This window comes from Rhinopithecus roxellana, chromosome 3, assembly GCF_007565055.1.
Source record: "Rhinopithecus roxellana isolate Shanxi Qingling chromosome 3, ASM756505v1, whole genome shotgun sequence".
NCBI classification, from domain to species: Eukaryota; Metazoa; Chordata; class Mammalia; order Primates; family Cercopithecidae; genus Rhinopithecus; species Rhinopithecus roxellana.
In genome coordinates, this window is record NC_044551.1 from 41,388,232 (window position 1) to 41,403,994 (window position 15,763).

At 52.9% G+C, this 15,763-nt stretch overlaps 2 protein-coding genes across 4 annotated transcripts in view; one reads left to right on the forward strand and one right to left on the reverse strand.

Annotated features, from left to right (window-relative positions):
• Positions 1-9,567, forward strand: part of CSF1R (colony stimulating factor 1 receptor) — a 33,963-nt gene extending 24,396 nt beyond the window's left edge. The window contains exons 11-21 of the mRNA XM_010373627.2: positions 488-614; positions 742-846; positions 1,361-1,471; positions 2,455-2,617; positions 4,946-5,034; positions 5,153-5,250; positions 6,521-6,643; positions 6,726-6,837; positions 7,531-7,630; positions 8,422-8,530; positions 8,628-9,567. Coding sequence (XP_010371929.2) covers positions 488-614; positions 742-846; positions 1,361-1,471; positions 2,455-2,617; positions 4,946-5,034; positions 5,153-5,250; positions 6,521-6,643; positions 6,726-6,837; positions 7,531-7,630; positions 8,422-8,530; positions 8,628-8,792 — 1,302 coding nt within the window. The 3' untranslated portion in view covers positions 8,793-9,567. The remainder of the gene's footprint in view (positions 1-487; positions 615-741; positions 847-1,360; positions 1,472-2,454; positions 2,618-4,945; positions 5,035-5,152; positions 5,251-6,520; positions 6,644-6,725; positions 6,838-7,530; positions 7,631-8,421; positions 8,531-8,627) is intronic.
• A 150-nt stretch (positions 9,568-9,717) lies between these two features.
• The window catches only part of HMGXB3 (HMG-box containing 3), a 52,407-nt gene continuing 46,361 nt past the window's right edge, over positions 9,718-15,763 (reverse strand). For all 3 annotated transcript variants that reach the window (XM_010373623.2, XM_030927846.1, XM_030927847.1), the window contains 4 exons: positions 15,420-15,553; positions 14,514-14,630; positions 12,788-12,997; positions 9,718-11,134 (listed from right to left, as the gene is read on the reverse strand). In XM_010373623.2, the coding sequence (XP_010371925.1) occupies positions 10,667-11,134; positions 12,788-12,997; positions 14,514-14,630; positions 15,420-15,553 (929 nt within the window). In that variant the 3' untranslated portion in view covers positions 9,718-10,666. The remainder of the gene's footprint in view (positions 11,135-12,787; positions 12,998-14,513; positions 14,631-15,419; positions 15,554-15,763) is intronic.

Sequence of the window (15,763 nt, forward strand, 5' to 3'; positions counted from 1 at the left end):
CTCTGGAATTGGTTGTACAACAATGTAAAATATAATTTACTTAATACTACTGAACCATACACTTAAAAATGGTTGAGATGATATTTTATGTATGTTTTACCACAATTAAAAAATATATATATTTGGATGGGAGGGTGGGTGGGTAGACGGATGGACAGATGAATGGATGGATAAGATCTCAAGTCCCACCTTCCCTCCTGGCTCAGGAATTACCAGATTATCAGAGATATCAAGGCCCTCAGAGGTTGTCCTGTCCAAGGTCTTCAATACACAAACTGAGGCTTGGAGAGGGGAAGGTCACACAAGAAGGCAGAGTCAAGAAGGAACATGCTCTCATGTCCTCTCTCAGCCCAGAGCAGGCCTTGCCCTGCCTTCTCCCACTGGGTGCCTCGGGACTGCCCACACCCCTGCTTTTTAGGGGTCAGAGATGAGGTCCACGAACTGCCTGCCAGCCCCGACTGCCATGTGCTCCCTTCCTCTTCTGCAGAAGCCCAAGTACCAGGTCCGCTGGAAGATCATCGAGAGCTATGAGGGCAACAGTTATACTTTCATTGACCCCACGCAGCTGCCTTACAATGAGAAGTGGGAGTTCCCCCGGAACAACCTGCAGTTTGGTGAGACGGCAGCTCAGCACCCCACAGCTTCCTATCACAGGGCCTGTGGGGGTTGCAGGGGGCCTGTGGGCCTTTGGACAGAGGCCCTTTGGTGCCCTGGGACCTAAGGGACCTGTGTGCGTGGCAGGTAAGACCCTCGGAGCTGGCGCCTTTGGGAAGGTGGTGGAGGCCACGGCTTTTGGTCTGGGCAAGGAGGATGCTGTCCTGAAGGTGGCTGTAAAGATGCTGAAGTGTGAGTGATGGGAGGGGATGAGGGAAGGGATGGGGGGTGGTAGATGGTGGGGGTGGGCTGGCCCTGGTGTCACGAGAGGCATCGCCCACATTTCAACCTGTTGAAGCCTGGGGGACAGAGCTCAGGGGTAAGGACTTGAGTTTTCTCGTGAGCTGCAGGTGCCCTCTGACTCCTGGCTCCAAACAGGTCTAGGTCACCCTTTAGTTGTGAAGGGGCTTCTGACTGAGTTCCAAAAAGGCTGGGGGTGCAGAGAGGCCACCTAGGACCATGGCTTGGCCACAGTTTGGCTTCCTGTCACCTGAAGACCAGCTCAGTGACAGGCGCATTCCTCTTCTCTCTCTCTGCCATCTGTGTGTCTGCATTTTTCCTTCTTCTTTTGGCTTCTGGCCACTCTGGGTCTCGGGTTATGCCCTGCTTGCTCCCCTGGGTCTTTGTATTTGGTCCCCATGTATCTGTGTGGTGCTCTGTGTCCTAACCTCTCCCCGTCTGTGGGACCTGTGGTTCTTTCTCCCAGCCACGGCCCACGCTGATGAGAAGGAGGCCCTCATGTCTGAGCTGAAGATCATGAGCCACTTGGGCCAGCATGAGAACATTGTCAACCTTCTGGGAGCCTGTACTCATGGAGGTAAGGGCCTTGGGGCTCATGGGGCCAAGGTCTTGGGGCCTCTGGGGGATCTGAGGGCCCCAGGGCTACCTTGTTCCATCTTCCCCTTCTCAGGATCCTACTGATCCAAGTGCCAGTGGGATCCTGGTCACAGCATCCCTTAAACTCTTGGGCCCATCTCCTAGACTAGTCAGGAGCTGCACGGGCAGCTCAAGGCATAAAGAGAGACTGATAGGGAACATCAGAGCCCCTGGAGAAGGAGACGAATGTGCAAGCTCCTAGGCCCTGCTTCCAGGGAGCTGGATCCTGTGGGTCTGCAGTGAAGCCCCCTGCCTACCTCTTATGAAGCCTCCATTCAAGGATGCTTGGATACTCTCCCCAGGACCCACAAAGGTGCCCCAGGCTTTGCTGGAACTCCAAGTGCCCCACATCCTCCTCACCGATAGCGGCTCTGACCTACACTGAGCCGCCACAGCTTTCCTTTGAAGAAATAATTCTTGGGCTACATTTTTTTTAAGGCCTTTTTTGTTGTTTGTTTTTTCTTGAGACGAAGCCTCACTCTGTCACCCAGGCTGGAGTGCAGTGGCGTGATCTTGGCTCACTGCAACCTCTGTCTCCCGGGTTCAAGCGATTCTCCTGCCTCAGCCTCCTGAGTAGCTGGAACTACAGGCACCTGCCACCACGCCTGGCTGATTTTTGTATTTTTGTAGAGATGGGGTTTCACCATGTTAGCCAGGATGGTCTCGATCTCCTGACCTCGTGATCCGCCCATTTTGGCCTCCCAAAGTGCTGGGATTACAGGCACGAGCCACCACGCCCCGCCAAAGCCATCTGTTTTAAACAGATGGAACTACTGAGGCACAGGGAAACTTGTTCAGAGCCGAGGTTAGAACTCAGCTGTGCTGAGTCCCGGTCCAGTAGCCTCACTGCCCCCAGTCCCATGCTCCTGTTCACACAGGGGAGCACTCAGCACCTCCCTCACCCCACACCCTTGGCTGCTTTAGGCCCTGTACTGGTCATCACGGAATACTGTTGCTATGGCGACCTGCTCAACTTTCTGCGAAGGAAGGCTGAGGCCATGCTGGGACCCAGCCTGAGCCCTGGCCAGGACCCCGAGGGAGGCGCTGACTATAAGAACATCCACCTGGAGAAGAAATATGTCCGCAGGTAGCCCCTGGCAAAGGATAAGAAAAAGGCCAGGTCTGGGAGGCGGGACCCGAGTCTGTCTTCAAAGCCAGCTCAGGGTTGGATGGCTAATCATTGGGTGGCTATGTGGCCCTCACCTGCCACCTGTGTCATAGGAAGTAGCCACCCACAGGTTTTATGGGCACCTCTGTTTCTCTACTCCTTTTCCCCTTCATTCAACAAATATTTGAACATCTACCATGTTCTGGGAGTGTGGAGGGCAAAGATGGGCAGCTCATAGTCTCGTGGAGACATGCGTCAATGAAATCACCACCCAGTGTGTGTAAAAGATCAACCGAGATCTGTGCCTGGAGCCCTAGTAAGAGATGGGCAGATGTGGCTGGGTATGGTGGCTCGCACCTGTAATCCCAGCACTTTGGGAGGCCGAGGTGGGCGGATCACCTGAGGTCAGGAGTTCGAGACCAGCCTGACCAACATGGTGAAACGTGACCTCTACTAAAAATACAAAATTAGCCGGGCGTGGTGGCGCATGCCTGTAATCCCAGCTACTCGGGAGGCTGAGGCAGGAGAATCGCTTGAACCCTGGGAGGCAGAGGTTGCTGTGAGCCAAGATCACACCATTGCACTCCAGCCTGGGCAACAAGAATGAAACTCCGCCTCAAAAAAAAAAAAGAGATGGGCAGATGTGGGGAGAAGTCGCCCCTGTTTCACCCATAGCCCGTGCTGGCGATGCAGAGCACCTGTTCCACCTAGGAGCAGCCAATATCAGTGTCCCACATTCCCATGGGGGAGTGGGGACAGGGTGTGTTAACTGTTGGATGAGAGGAGACAAAACAGCATGATCGTGGCCAGGTCCCCGGCCCACTTGGACCCGTTTCCCCAGCCAAGCTGTCAGTGTTGAACCTCTCAGGGTCTTTCCGGCTCTGTTGTTCTGTAGTGCTGTGATTCCTGGAAGCCATCCGGAACGGAGCCATCCGACAGACAGAGCCACATGGGGAACCAAAGAGAGGAAGTGGGGAGATTCATGTCACACATGAGTCAGGAGCAGAGGCGGAGCCTGGACTAAAATCCTGCTCTCTTGACTTCCAGTCCAGGAGTCACCCAAGCCACACTGCTGTCCTGGAGGTCTCTGTCTCAGGGGCTTGTGGGGCCAGGACAGGATCAGAACAAGAAGGGTGTACACTGTGCCCTCATCCTAGATACTGTCAGCTGCCATGCCTCAGAAGGCAAAAGAGAAGGAGGCCATCTCTACACCCAGGGCCCTAAAAATGGGGGCCTGGCAGCATCACTTCCTCTTCTGATTCCCTGACACTTCTATGAGGGTGGCACATATTAGCTTCCATCTCCAAATACGCAGATGGGGAAAGTATTCCCAGAGTGGGTAATTTCGAGGGCAAATGGCCTGTAAACCAACTCTGCCAAAAGGATCCCAGGCTGTTAACAGAAGTATAGTTTCTACAAGGGAGCGGAAGATTTTGCCACGGTCAGATTATAAATAAAACATTGGTTTCTCCTTCTGGGAACACTAGAATATGGACATTGTCAAGGTACACATCCCTAGTGCACAGGGGACAGGAGGGAGAGAGAAATCCTATCTGGTTGGAACGTTAGGAGCAGTAGTGCTTCAATCTACAGTAGTGGTTCTCAAATTCTCTACCCCGTGTGTTCTCATAGGCATCTCTTGAGGACTGCTAGAAGTACACCACCTCAGGCCCACCCACCCAGGCCTGCTGATTCAAAATCTGCATTGCAGATTCCCGGGGTGATTTACCTGCACACGAACTGGGGTTTAAGCAGCACTGCTCTAGACCTAGACCAGTGGGCCTCAGCTTAGACTGCACTTTTGTGATTCCCTGGGGAGATTTAAATCTGTGAATGACTGTTTTGCCCCTAGAGTTTCTGAAGTATTAGTAATTAGCCTGGTCCTAAAAGCTCCCGAAGTGATTTTAATGTGAAGCCGGGGTGAGAGGCACTGTCTAGAGAAGAGAGGACTCAAGGGGCCCTAGGATATGCCCTGATTCCTCTTATGGGGAAGAGGACTCGAACTTCTCTGTGGCCCTTGAGGGTAGAGCAAGGGCTAGGAGGAAAATCTCAGGGGCAGATTGGCATTAGGAACAGTGAAGAACTTTCTCACAGGTAGAGCTGCCTCAAACCAGAATGGGTTGTAAGCTCCCTCACCCGGGCCAGCCAAGCAGAGACCAATGCTCACTCAGATGGAGTATGGCAAGAGGGTTTCTTATCACAAAGGGAGGTTCCAGTTGACCATGGGGTGGCAGGTGGTCAAGGCCTGAGCTGAGCAGTGCAGTGATGAGGACTGACCCCTGCCCTCCAACCCTCTCTCCTACGTAGGGACAGTGGCTTCTCCAGCCAGGGTGTGGACACCTATGTGGAGATGAGACCTGTCTCTACTTCTTCAAATGACTCCTTCTCTGAGCAAGGTGAGGAGGTCCCAGGGCCAGGCCCCATTTGCTTGATAATAAGGGAAAAGGAGAAGGGGCTGCTGGGGTGAGGGGTGGGGAGTGTGGCAGGGCTGCCCTGATGCCTCTTTCCCCCCAGACCTGGATAAGGAAGATGGACGGCCCCTGGAGCTCCGGGACCTGCTTCACTTCTCCAGCCAAGTAGCCCAGGGCATGGCCTTCCTGGCTTCCAAGAATGTGAGTAGGAACCTGGCCCTGGCTCGTAGCCATCCAGGTCTGTGTTCTGGGGAGGCTGAATGAGTGACGATGGGGAGGAGGAAAGGGGAAAGGGGGAGCTTGGGGGTGGGGGGTAGGGGAGGAGACAGAGTGCGAGAGAGTCATTTGGGCAGCAGCTGCAACGGTGAGTGGGAGAAAGCTGTGCCCAGGGCTGGAGCTCTGGGGCTGGGCACCTGTGTCCCCAGTGTGAAGATGAAAAAGGGAAAGGGTACCAGGCCTTTTTTTTTTTTTTTGAGACTGAGTCTCGCTCTGTTGCCCAGGCTGGAGTGCAGTGGCGCAATCTCGGCTCACTGCAACCACCACCTCCCAGATTCACACCATTCTCCTGCCTCAGCCTCCCGAGCAGCCAGGACTACAGGCGTCCGCTACCACGCCCGGCTACTTTTTTGTATTTTTAGTAAAGATGGGGTTTCACCGTGTTAGCCAGGATGGCCTCGATCTCCTGACCTCATGATCCGCCCGCCTCGGCCTCCCAAAGTGCTGGGATTACAGGCATGAGCCACCGCACCCGGCCTGGTACCAGGCTTTATTCATTTGTTTTTGCTAAATAGTGTATAAAAGACAGTAGTTGTCCCTGTTCATGAAGCACATGGTCTGGTGAGGATAATGGAAGCTTCCTCATAGAATTTTGAGGATATTAGATAATGTATAAAGTGCGCTCAGCCTAGGAAGACGTGCCAGGGAATGGGAGCTCTTGCCATCTTCCTTAGAACAGATTTGCGAGTCAGTGATTTGATTGCTGGCTCTGCCACCTGCTCTGTGACTTTAAGCAACTATTTAAATTCTGTGCCTCAGTTTCTACACCTATAAAAATGGGTGTAACAATGTTTGAAAAGAAAAAGGTTTCAGTGTGTGCAGAGTTTAGGGAAGGGCCTGGCAGACAGCAGCTGCTATGGTCAGAAGTGATGGTAGGGTTTGGAGACTACTGCTCTGCACAGAAGCCCTCTGCTTCTGGGGCCTGAGTGGACCACTCTGAGGACAAAGGGCGAGAAGGGCCCCAGCTGCTCAGGGTAATGGCGGTTTCTAAGCATTAAATGATCAAACCACACTACACGTTCTTAGATCCTGGGCCCTGGTAGAAGGTATAGACAAGGGTTTATGGTAAAGGACCAAAACTGATGTCTATTCCAACAGGGACCCCAAAGCCATCTGGGGCCCTCCCTGCCATCCTCCTCACTTCAGGCTCAGGTAGGAGAGGGCCCAAGACTAACCCTGCAGTGCTTTCCCTCAGTGCATCCACCGGGATGTGGCAGCGCGAAATGTGCTGTTGACCAATGGGCATGTGGCCAAGATTGGGGACTTCGGGCTGGCTAGGGACATCATGAATGACTCCAACTACATCGTCAAGGGCAATGTAAGTGCTGGGAGGGCTTGGGCCGGGCTGAGGAGGGGGGTGAAGAGTCAGGGCCCCAAATAACTGGGGACTGTTATCCCAGGCCCGCCTGCCTGTGAAGTGGATGGCCCCAGAGAGCATCTTTGACTGTGTCTACACGGTTCAGAGTGACGTCTGGTCCTATGGCATCCTCCTCTGGGAGATCTTCTCACTTGGTGAGCCACTGGGCCCACTCCAGGCAGAGCCTGGGGCTGGCTCCTCTGGTTGCCCCACTGGTGGACAAAGATGTTTGGTGCCCAGGACACAGCAAGGGATGGTGAGAGTGCAGGAATGGGCAAGGGTCTCCAAACCCAGCATTGCGGTTTCTGCAGGGCGGGGCAGACCCCCTGCCCCTGACAGGCGCTCCTTTCTGGCTCTTCCCTCATTTGTCTCTGCTCAGTTGCTACCTGTTACCCTCCTTTGTCACTGTTTCCCTCCTTTGCCTGAAATCTACAGACCCTTGAAGATGCAGCTCTCTACTACTAGGCTCTAGTAGAAAGAACTCCCATTTCCTGAGGACTAGGCACAAGGACTTGTCCTCAGTTCTTAAATACCCTGCTCCAGCACCCTCATAACCACCCGACTGTCCCCACTTTAACGATACACAACTGAAGCTTTGGTTTTACTGATTCCAAAGCCTGTGCGAGAATTCTTGTTTGGTATGATAAGGCCTGGCTGGAGGCTCACACCTTCCTAAAGCCTAAGCCTGCCACACAGTGGCTGGCACACAGGAAGCACTGGATAAGAGCAGCTGCTGTTGCAGTGTTGTTAAGTAGGACCCTTCAAACCCAGTCTAAGATGTGTGTGGGTGTGCGGGAACGGGGAGAGGACAATGGGCATGGCCTCTTACCTGATCTCGGCCTTTGCAGGGCTGAATCCCTACCCTGGCATCCTGGTGAACAGCAAGTTCTATAAACTGGTGAAGGATGGATACCAAATGGCCCAGCCTGCATTTGCCCCAAAGAATATGTAAGCGAAGGGATCCCAGGGAGGGAAAAGGACACCCCAGGCTTTCGCTGGAAAGGGATGGAAGGCCGTGTGGCCCTGATCTTTTCCTGTCCAAAATGTTCCAGGGTCAGACTTTCTCTCTCCCACAGTGGGCACAACAAGCCCCTTCTGAGTTCAAGGTATGGGCGATGTTCTCAGAGGAGTAGCTGTCTGCTAGGGCTGGTCCGATATGACCTCTTTTCTTTTTTTTTTTTTTTTGAGACATCTTGCTCCATAGCCCAGGCTGGAGTGCAGTGGTGTGTACGATCATAGCTCACTGCAGCCTCGATCTTCAGGGCTCAAGCAATCCTTTGGCCTCAGCCTCCCAAGCAGCTGGGACTACAGGTGTGCGCCACTAAGCCCAGCTATTTAAAAAAAATTTTTAGTAGAGATGGGATCTCACTATGTTGTCCAGGCTGGTCTTGAACTCCTAGCCTCATGCAATCCTCCTGCATCAACCTCCCAAAGTGTTGGGATTATAGGCATGAGCCACTGTACCTGTCCCTAAACTCGGACTTTTAAGAGACTGTTATTACAGTGGCCCTGAGGATATCAAAAGGGCCTCATCTGTCAAAATGATGGTGATGAGAGTACCCTTCTGCAAGGGTTACTGTGAGGATTAAATGGTAAAGCATGCCAAGGACGCGGCACAGGTTTTATACTAAACTTACTTTTGACTGGGTTTGGGGACCTCTGCTGGGTAGGTCTCCCTGGGGGTGTGTGTTAATGACCCCTAGAGAGCTGCACATGGGCGTCCTCTGTCCCATCTCCAGATACAGCATCATGCAGGCCTGCTGGGCCTTGGAGCCCACCCACAGACCCACTTTCCAGCAGATCTGCTCCCTCCTTCAGGAGCAAGCCCAAGAGGACAGGAGAGAGCAGGTGAGTGGGGTGAGGCTTGGGGTGGGTGGCCGGTAAAGCAGGCTGGGCTGGGCCTGATGGATCTGGACTGACAGTCTCTGGTTTCTCCCATCCTCAGGACTATACCAATCTGCCAAGCAGCAGCAGAAGCGGTGGTAGCGGTAGCGGCAGCAGCAGCAGCAGTGAGCCGGAGGAGGAGAGCTCTAGTGAGCACCTGGCCTGCTGCGAGCAAGGGGATATCGCCCAGCCTTTGCTGCAGCCCAACAACTATCAGTTCTGCTGAGGAGCTGACGACAGGGAGCACCACTGTCCCCTCCTGCAAGCTTCAACTTCTCCACGGATGGGGTGACGTGGGGAGAACACACAAACTCTGCCTTTGGTCATTTCACTCAACAGCTTGGCCCAGCGCTGAAACTTGGGAAGGTGAGGGATCCAGGGGAGGTGAGAGGATCCCACTCCCTGAGCGTGGGCCATCACTGCCAGTCAGGGGCTGGGGGCTGAGCCCTCACCCCCTCTCCCCTACCGTTCTCATGGTGTTGGCCTCGTGTTTGCTATGCCAACTGGTAGAACCTCCTTTCCTAATACTCTTGTCTTAATGGAAGTGGACTGACTTTATGCCTATGAAGTCCCCAGGAGCTACACTGCTACTGAGAAAACCAGGCTCCTTGGGGCTAGACAGACTGGCAAAGAGTTGAGCTCTTCTCCGAGAGGAGCAGCAGATGCTCAGAGACTACACTCAGCTCAGGCCCCTTGGCGCAGGATGGCGCCTCTAAGAATCTCACAGGACCTTAGTCTCTGCCCTGTAAGCCTTCTTCACTCCACAGCCCTACTCCTCCTACCCCCGCACCGGTACTGCTGTGATGAGCCAAGTGGCAGCTAAAAGTTGGGGGTGTTCTGCCCAGTCCCCTGTCATTCTGGGCTAGAAGGCAGGGGACCTTGGCATGTGGCTGGCCACACCAAGCAGGAAGCACAAACTCCCCCAAGCTGACTCATCCTAACTAACAGTCATGCCGCGGGATGTCTCTGTCCACATTAAACTAACAGCATTAATGCAGTCAGCCTCTGGTTCTTTGTGCCATATGAGTGCCTGCAAATTCCCTGGAACTTCGTTCCCTCCCGCCTTCACATGCAGTGACGAGCTCATGTCTGTGGCGCTTGACCACACTGCCCCATACAATGTGCACGGAATTGACTCCTGCTTCACCAAAACCAGATAATTTAATAAACTTTATTCTTGTTGGGGGAAAAGAGAAGGAGGGGAAAAAAAGCCACCTACTCCACTCCTCTCAATAAATTAACACATGGCCAATTCCCAGGCCCTAAACAAACCTTGGGCACTTGAGCCAGTCCTGCTGTTTCCTTATGGCCCAGTCTGCTTCCCCTTCATAGAAGGGAGTTTTTCCTACTGCTGCCAGGTTGTCATGGCCAGGGACCACATCCTGTCTGTAGAGAGGGTCCCAGGCCCAGAGAGGATGTTGGCTGCAGCAGCAGTGGCCAGGGAAAGGAGGAAGGGGATGCTCTTCCTCAAAGCTTGGGGGCAGAGAGGACAGTCCTGGAAGAGAGCTGTGGCTGACTGTTCCTCAGCTTCCCCCAAATGTGGGTACAGGAAGAGCAATAGAGAAACGTATCCCTCCTTCAGGGAGAATCAAGAGCCCAAAGGGACCCCCTAGAGTTAACGAGGCCACCCTAGGCCCCTAGTCAAAGGCAACAGGCTCAGCAATTCATGAGACTGGGGGCGCTGAAACCAGGGCTCCTCAGGAGTGGGAGAGACCTCAGCAGCCTTCCCACCTAGTGCTGGGACTTACGCCTTAGCCCACCCAGGACCTCTACCCTGACCCACAGCAGGCCCCACGGAAGCCACCAGCTACCAGCCTTTCCCTCAGCCTCCCCTCCCTCCATTAAACATACCACATCCCCCAAGTGTTCTCTCGGGGCCAGAAGAGGTTTCCTGGAACCACTCCTGACCTGTGGAGGGTTGAGAACCGAGGACCCTGGGTCCCACCATGCTCAGGGAATGGAAGCTCTTTGGTCAGTCCCAGCAGTCAGAGGCCCTCCCCACAGGAGACCACTTCTGCAGGTCCCCTGGATAGCTCTGACTCAAGGCAAGGGCCTTACTATGGCTTGAGAGATGGTATAGTCCCTGTACAACAGCCTGGCTTATTCTACCACTGTGGCCACCTCCTCTTCCTCACCCTCCTCCTCTGTCTCTGTCTTGATCTGAGCGACCCCAAGGCGGTAGAGGGTGTCACGAATGACCACCTCACCAGGCTGGCAGCTCTGTACAATGTCGTGGATCTGACGATTGACAATCTCGCGGCTGGTGAGGAAGTCCATGAGGCGGTTGTAGAGGTAATAGTGAGTGGCATTGTCGAAGGCAATGGGCCGCTGTCGGACACTGTTTGGTTTGCTGTCCACGATGGAGGCCAGGATGGTTGCGTAGGGTGCCAATTCAGGGCACAGCGCCAAGGAGTGGTGCCCAGTACTGGGGTCACCAGGATTGGGCTGTGTGCCTGCATGGACGATGCGCCGTGTGGCAGTCTTGGTGACTGGGTGCTGGATAGAGTGCTCAGTTTCTGTCATGTCCACAGTATAATGCTGGTCCAAGAGCTCTGGGCAGGACACACTCTAGAAATGAGAATGCCTTTTGACAAGAAGGCATGACTAAGGGGGAACCCATCTGGTGATGAGAACAAGCACTGTAGGCTCAGCCAGCCCTGTCTGAATCCTAACATCACCATGTACTGTGTCTCCTAGGCCAACCCCCACCCCCCAGTGCCTCCATTTCCTCACGTGAGAACAGGGACAGTAACAGTGGTCACCTTCCAGAGCAGATGTTGGATTACTTGCGCTGTTATTGCCCCTGGTCCATTCAGGCCAGGGGCTGCAGGGGAGCAGAAAGATAAGGCTCTGGGCCGGGCGCGGTGGCTCAAGCCTGTAATCCCAGCACTTTGGGAGGCCGAGGCAGGCGGATCACGAGGTCAGGAGATCGAGACCATCCTGGCTAACACGGTGAAACCCCGTCTCTACTAAAAAAATACAAAAAACTAGCCGGGCGAGGTGGCGGGCGCCTGTAGTCCCAGCTACTCGGGAGGCTGAGGCAGGAGAATGGCGTAAACCCGGGAGGTGGAGTTTGCAGTGAGCTGAGATCTGGCCACTGCACTCCAGCCTGGGTGACAGAGCGAGACTCCTCAAAAAAAAAAAAAAAAAAAAAAAAAAAAAAAGATAAGGCTCTGACTAAGGTTAAGACACTTTTCTCAAAAAAAAAAAAAAAAAAAAAAAAAAAGACAAAAAAACAAAAAGAAAAATACACTTTTCTGGGGTCCCCGGCATGCTCATAGAGCCAGTGAGCCCCAGGGAGTAATGACAATAATGACTCCTCCAAGGCAAAGCCAGAGGCCTTCACTTCCCATAATGCATCCCCCTGGGGCACTCAACCCTTGTTATTCTTCCAGAACTTCTTCCTAATTATCAGTTCTGACATCTATTTCAGCAAAGGACAAAGGTTGGCTTTGGAGGGTACATGACTGCTGAAAAATACTGTCTGGTACAATATACCAAGACAAGAAACAAGAGCTCTGCCACGAATCTGCTGTGTGACCTGGAAAAGTCCACTTCCCCCTCTAGGCCTTAGTTTCCCCTTTTAATAAAAGGAAAGGGTTGGTAAAATGAGTGTTTTCTAACCAGAGTATCTTCAGATCACAACACATATACTGCACGCCATGCAGTATATCCATGGTCAACTAAATGTAGACATGGTGAATTAAACGTAATCCAGGGCTGGCTGGGGCCTTTAATATGTCAGTGTGCACAATGACTGTCAAAGGTGGCAACTTTCTAGGCTTCTCTGGAAGGCAACCTCTTTTAACGCAAGGTACCTATGTTTGGGATACCCTGGGCACACCTAAGTGACATACTGTGGCCTCAAACACAGGGCCTGGTCGGTAAAAACTTACGGAGTAAGCTGGGCGTGGTGGCTCACGCCTGTAATCCCAGCACTTTGGGAGGCTGAGGTAGGTGGACTGCTTGAGCCTAGGAGTTTAAGAACAACCTGGGCAAAATGGCAAAACCCCGTCTCTACCAAAACACAAAAATTAGCCGGGTGTGGTGGCACGTGCCTGTAATCCCAGTTACTCAGGAGGCTGAGGCAGGAGAACTGCTTGAACCTGGGAGGCAGAGGTTGCAGTGAGCCAAGATCATGCCACTGCACTCCAGCCTGCACGACAGAGCAAGACATAGTAGGCCTGAGGAGACATGGCAGTTCCTCAGGAGGTGACTCACCACAGGTGGCTCCGTGGGACTAGAGAAACAGCCCTGGTTCCTCCCCCACATCTGGTTGGTCAGCTCTGGGTAGCAGAGGTCAGCACACAGGGCCACTGACGTGGCCATATCTACCACATAGACAGGCGGCCAGTGGCGGGAAGAGGCAAGCAGGTCCACATGGTCACGGGCACTCTCACCCCGCACAAGATACTTAGAGCCGCAGACCACCTGAGAGAAGGGCAGGGGTGCGGGGTTAATTAGGAAGCCAGTCTGCAGACAGTGTACAGTTCTCACTCGCTTCCCAGGAAGATGAGCAATCATGGCCATCCTGCCAGAGCCCATGGCATTCTGCTCCCTTCCTACTTCTGTCCTTAAATGAAGGCACCAGCTCATCTTTGCCCTTCAGAGAGACAGCTGGGAGCATCCTGTCTTCAACTTAGGCTGAAAGGCACCTCAGGACATCTTTCAAAACCCCACTCTCTACACACCATCTACCAGTTCATCATGCTAGCTACACAGCAACAGCAGCAGCAGCAGCAGGTAAGAGCTGGTTAAGAATGGAGATGCCTGGGCCCCAGGTCAAGCCTTTCTAAGAAACTAAGGTCTCTGGAGTAGGGTCTAAGCATCTGTACTTTGAGCAAGCTCCCCACCAGACCCCAGTGGGCTTGTTGCCCAGATGGGAACTCACAATGTAGTCTAGTAAACACCTCCACTGACAGGGCTCCAGGTACACCCTTGGCTGTCACCTTCAGGTGATGCCACTCCTATCACAGTCCCCAAGATCTACAGCTCTCCCTGTGCTGTCAGCTGCTTCTCACGAGATGAACCCCCTGTCACATGAACACAATCCCCTGAGCAGGCTCTGATCTGCCCAGGGTAGAAGCATTAAGCATCTCCTTCAGACACAGCTTCTGTTAAAGTAGTTGGGAACCGGATTCTCTTTTTATAGCTAGGTCCCCCTGTTGACTAACGTGCTTCAGTGAACTGAAGGCTCTGCTAAGCCACCTCTCTCCCGTTCAGTACCTGTTAAGTGGGGTTTCCATCCCAGTATCTACCTGGGCCCACTCTGTCATCTAGTATATAACTGGCCTGGAGCTAATTAACCCAGTGCGACCTTGTCCACACCCTTCCACAGGTTTCCCATTCAAAACCGTCCACTCAGAATAAAATACCAACTGTTACTCTGGCCTAGAGAGCTCTATGTGATCTGGCCCCTGGGGAGCCCTCCAACACCCCCTCCTCTCAGCTCACTCTGTCTCCCTACTCACGGCTTTGGTGGTCCCTTGGCTGCAACACTCCTTCCCTGGCTTATCACTGGGCTCCTCCCTATCCTGCGGGTCTCGGTCTTCTCTGCCACTTCAGACAGCAGGTTCCTCCCTGTTACTTTCTATCTTAGGCCCTTATCTAATTTCTTCAGAGCCAGTGCCACAAGCTGTGGTGACTGTATTTCCCCACCAAAATATATGGTCAACTAGGGAGGAATGACATCTTTGTCATTCTTTATACAAGTTCAACTTATACCCTCAACAGCTGATGCCCAGGATGTGGTAGAGTGCTTAAAAAATACTGACAAAAGACCCAGCCTCCCTCCCTAGCCCACGGTGTAGTACCTGACCCGTGGGCAGCTATGCCAGAGGTTGCCCAGTGACTTAAGTCTTGGCCCCCAAAACTGAGCTGGATCAGTCTCTGTGGGAAGTTCAACATTAGCAAATTCACTCCAAGCTCCCTCTAGTTATTTTCTTACCTGATGGGGGCACACCTTGTAGATTTTACCACCTGTAAAGTGAGGTGGGGTCTGCATAGCTCTAGCTCCATTCTGTACAGATTCGTAGAGGGCCAACAAGGAGAAGCAGAGCTGGTCCTGGAGTAGAAGGACAAGATTAAAAACATAAGGGTGAATGCTAAGGGACCACGCCTGGTGCTCAGCATCACACACTCACCCAACACCCAAAGCAAAAGAATAGAGTGGGCCTTGGAGCCTCATCAGCCCAACCTCCTCTAGGTACGGGTAAGCAATCTGAGGCCCTGAAAGGATTAGGTCACAGACAAGGCCAGTCAGATTCTGAGGCCTGAGTCCTTTCACTTTTTACAGGGCAAAGAAACCATCAAAGGGGAGCTAACATTTGAATCTGATCTTGAAGGAAGCATAACATTTTCAACAGCACAGAAATATGAAAGGGAAAGTAAGTAATATATGAATCAAACACGTAGACACACACACACACTCTATGTAATAATAGGCATTTTCTAAGAGCTTGCATAGGTAATAACCAGACACTGTGTAAAGTGCATTCCTTACAACAGTCTCACGAGGTTAGTGTTTTGGTTATTTCCATTTTACAAACAAAGAAAATGAAGCTCAAAATATAAAGCAGCTTATCCAAGGTCACACACAGTAAGGAGAGCCAGGATTCCTGACCCCAGAGCCTAGGCTCACAACCTTCAACAGGAAGAACTGCTAGAGGCCAGGCCCCACATACATGTCACCATGTCACCATCTAGCTGTTGACCACCTCCTAGGCATCCCTGACTGCCAGCAGCTTGGGTCCAAGGCGGATGCCATCACAGGTATTCATAACCCTGCCCTGAAAAGTGGACCAATCAGCCTATCCCAGAAGCCCCGATAACCACCACTGCCCTTGACACTCACCTTGGAGTCTTCTGCTCCAAAGGGGATTCCACACTGCCTTAGCAGATGTTGCAGCTTCTCTTCACTGTAGGAGCCAATCTCATCAAGCTTGCAGGTGCCCTCCTGGAGCAGCCTCACCAAGGCACTGCCGCTACCTGCAAGACACAACAGTGCTGGTGGGAGGGTGCTGCTGCCAGCCACCAGAGGCCATGGCTCGGCCCACAAAACAGCAAACAGTGGAAGCCAGCTCTGCACCAAGCTCTCCCCTGGTGCTGGCAGAGGTGGGACTCAAGTCAGGTCCATGCTTTCTGCAGATACCTGAAATCTCTCAGAACTGGCTTTCTGCCCTGGAACATCTGAGTGAG